Here is a 3,781-nt window from a genome sequence, read left to right as displayed (position 1 = left end):
CAACTTGAGGGCATTAATATTCACACATGGAGGGAAATGGCTGAGGCATTCCTCAAGCACTATCAGTACAACACTGATATGGCACCTAATCGCACACAGTTGCAAAATCTGACTCGGAGGTCTGAGGAGTCCTTCGAAGAGTGTGCCCAACGGTGGAGGGAATTAGCTGCTAGGGTATAACCCTCATTGCTAGAAAGGGAACTGGTGGACATGTTTATGGGTAACCTGCAAGGTCCATACCTTGACAGAATGGTAGGGAGCACCTCTTAGGGATTTTCCGACCTAGTCTTGGCCAGTGAAAAAATAGAAAATATTATAAAAATGGGAAAGATCCAGAACTACGCCAGTACTTCCAGTGCATCGAAGAAACCTTTTGTTCCCTACGGTAAAAAACGAGAAGGCGAGACCAATGCCACCTCCATCATTCGAACAAGAAATGCCTCTTATCTATAAGTAGCCGCCATAGCTCCCGTCCAACCAAGTCAACAACAACCATTTGCAATTCTTGTTTAAACTTAACAACAGCAACGCTACCAACAACCACAACAACAACGTTATCAACAACAACCGCAATGTCAACAACAATAGTATCAACAGGAATAACAACAAAGGATGCAAAGACCCAAGAGAAGATTTGACGCGGTTCCCATGCCGTATAGCCACATTCTACCATATTTATTGAGGGAATCACTTGTACAACTAAGGGAGTTAGGACCCCCACCAGCGGTTCTTCCTCCCGGTTATGATGCAAATGCCCGTTGTGAATTTTATTATGGCGCTCCTGGGCATTCTATCGATAATTGTAAAGCATTAAAGTACAAGGTTCAAGATCTTATTGATTCTAAGGCAATCATGTTCACCCCCAAGGGGCCAAATGTAAATAACAACCCGATGCCCCCTCACAACAATGCAGCCGTGAATATGATGGAAGCTGACAATGGGAGGAGATTGATGTCCTGTGTGGACGAGTTAAAAACCCCACTCATCGAGATCAAGAATGCTTTAATGAGGGATAATGCCTTTCCCATTTGTAGTATGACTGTGAATACTATCTAATTAACCTGCAACAATGTAGAACGTTGAAGTCTGTCATACAACAATTAATGTACTAAGGGATTTTGGTGGTAGACTGCCCGTCCATAAAAGAAGATGTGTCTACCCTCGAGATACCATACGACGAAGCCCCTCCTCTGCAAATTCTATATGACTTTTCTCAATTAACTCTGTCAACAAATTATGTTACTCCGATCGTAATAATAGTTCCCACACCATTCCCGTATGTTGACACCAAGGCAGTCCCATGGATGTATGACACCTCAGTCTACATTCATGGTCAGAAGATTCAAGAAGAACCGCTGAAGTCTAGTGATCCAATGATCAATATCACCGGCACTGGCGGAATTACGAGAAGCGGAAGGATATTTGCACCGACGCCCATTCCAATTGGAACTATCAATCCTTCAACTTCAGACAAAGGAAAACAAATTGATGGAGCTCAGCAAAGACAAGACCCTGCACCTTCCAATGAAGTAGACGAGTTCTTACGCATTATCAAGAAGAGCGATTATCGAGTAGTTGATCAGCTTAACCAGACACCCTCGAAGATCTCGATGTTGTCTTTATTAATGTGCTCGGAGGCCCATAGGGATGCTTTGGTAAAATTTCTGAGGACATCTCACGTACCGCAAGAGATCTCATTTTGTCAGTTTGAAGGGGTAGTTAACAATATTGCTACTAGCTTAAGCTTAGGTTTCAGTGATGAAGAACTTCCCGCCGAGGGGAGGAATCATAACAAGGTTCTCCACATTTCTATTGAGTGTGTGGACACAGTCCTATCAAGAGTTTTGGTAGACACTGGGTCTTCCCTCAATGTGATGCCTAAAAGCTCTTTTGCTAAGCTAACTGTTGAAGGACTTGTAATGAAGTCGAGTGAGCTTATAGTAAGAGCATTTGATGGGACTAGAAGGATTGTAATCGGTGAGGTGAATTTGCCTATGAAGATTGGTCCCTATACTTTCCTTATCACTTTCTTTGTAATGGACATCTATCCAGCCTACAGTTGTCTGCTTGGAAGGCCTTAGATCTATTGAGCTGGTGCAGTCACTTCAACGCTCCACCAAAAGTTGAAATTCTTAGCTGATGATAAACTAATTGTTGTCGAGGGTGAGGAGGACATTATGGTAAGTCACCTCACATCTTTCCGGTATGTTTAAGGAGAAGGGGAGATGAGGGAAATCCCATTCCAGTCATTCGAAGTTATCAATGTTGAAATGGTCTGCCCAGCAAAGGATGAATCAAAAGATGCCAAACCTCCAATGGAATCTCTTAAGGACACCCTGACAATCATAAAGGATGGACACCCCCAAGGATGGGGAAGGTTGCTTGAACTTCCTGCCAATAAGGACTGTACCAGTTTAGGATACAACTCACAGAATTTGAAGAAGCTCGCGCCGATAGCTACAAAGGGATCGGTGTTCTCGCTATCCGAAAACTTCTCAAGCGCCGGTTACCTTGATGACAACCGTATCTATGTCGTGGAAGAAGACGGAGAAGAAGATGTCGGATTGATCTTCACAAAGACTGATTATAAGGGTGCCACCAAATGGACCGAGATTGAAATACCTAAAGTGACCCTGATTAAAATGTAATTCCCAATGTTGATTTCCTTCCCTTTTAAAAAAAAAACTCATGTCAAGCCCATGGCATGGGGGAATCATTTGTTTGGCCTCATCAAATTTCCTTATTAATCATTAATAAAAAAGGTTCATGTTCGCAATCAATTTTGAGATCCTTGTCTTTCATTTATTTTACCTTTATTCAAAATGGCAATTTTCTTATAAAAAAAATTCAAGTCATCCTTTCTTTCATATCAATAAAAGTCGTGAACCTTAAATCATGCAGACCATCCTCCACAACCACCAATGATAATTCTGCTACAATCTCATATGACTTTGACAACCCGATTAATCAAGTCAATGAAGAGTGTGAGGAAGAGGCCGAACTCCCCAAAGAATTGGCAAGGTTGCTCAAGCAAGAGGAAAAAGTCATTCATCCGCACGAAGAATCAGTGGAAGTGATTAACCTTGGGACATATGAGGAAGCAAAAGAAGTCTGAGCGGCTCTGCTCTACAAGACGAGGTGAAGGCAAAGTTGATCGAACTCTTGAAGGAATACAAAGATGTGTTTGCATGGTCATACCAAGACATGCCCGGCCTTGATAATGACATTGTGGTCCACCATCTTCCTCTTAAAAAGGAATGCCCTCCAGTAAAGCAAAAGCTACGAAGGACACGTCCCGATCTGGCTATGAAAATCAAGAAGGAGGTAGAAAAATAGCTCAACGTTGGCTTCCTAGCAGTTTCCAATTATCCTCAATGGATTGCTAACATTGTGCCTGTACCTAAGAAGGATGGCAAAGTGAGAATGTGCGTAGATTATAGAGATCTAAATAGAGCAAGTCCCAAAGATGACTTTCCACTACCATACATTGGCGTGCTAGTAGACAATACCGCTCAGTTCTCTGTGTTCTCTTTTATGGATGGTTTCTCCGGTTATAACCAGATCCGCATGGCTCAAGAAGATATGGAGAAAACCACTTTCATAACACCATGGGGTACCTTCTGCTACAAGGTGATGCCTTTTGGATTGAAGAACGTTGGCGCCACATACCAAGGAGCCATGGTCACTCTCTTTCACGATATGATCCATAAAGAGATCGAGGTCTACGTCGACGATATGATAGCCAAGTCTCAAACTTAAGAGGAACACCTTGTCAATATAG

At 42.6% G+C, this 3,781-nt stretch overlaps 1 protein-coding gene across 1 annotated transcript; it reads left to right on the top strand.

Moving 5' to 3' along the window:
- Positions 1–648: 648 nt before the first annotated feature.
- LOC127137099 (uncharacterized) lies at positions 649–2,081 on the top strand. Its single transcript, XM_051063587.1, has 2 exons — positions 649–1,030; positions 1,129–2,081. The coding sequence occupies exons 1-2, from the start codon at positions 649–651 to the stop codon at positions 2,079–2,081; spliced, it is 1,335 nt and encodes a 444-aa protein (XP_050919544.1).
- The last annotated feature ends 1,700 nt before the right edge of the window (positions 2,082–3,781 follow it).

This window comes from Lathyrus oleraceus, chromosome 4 (assembly GCF_024323335.1).
Source record: "Lathyrus oleraceus cultivar Zhongwan6 chromosome 4, CAAS_Psat_ZW6_1.0, whole genome shotgun sequence".
Classification (NCBI taxonomy): Eukaryota; Viridiplantae; Streptophyta; class Magnoliopsida; order Fabales; family Fabaceae; genus Lathyrus; species Lathyrus oleraceus.
Note: the sequence above shows the minus strand (reverse complement) of the source record. Positions and strands in the feature narration are given on the sequence as shown.

Excerpts from the sequence above, each read along its gene's own strand:
- LOC127137099 (XM_051063587.1), top strand. The coding sequence starts at position 649 with ATGCCGTATAGCCACATTCTACCATATTTATTGAGGGAATCACTTGTA. Across the intron at positions 1,031-1,128 it reads GGATAATGCCTTTCCCATTT|ACTGCCCGTCCATAAAAGAA; the intron begins GTAGTATGACTG and ends TTTTGGTGGTAG.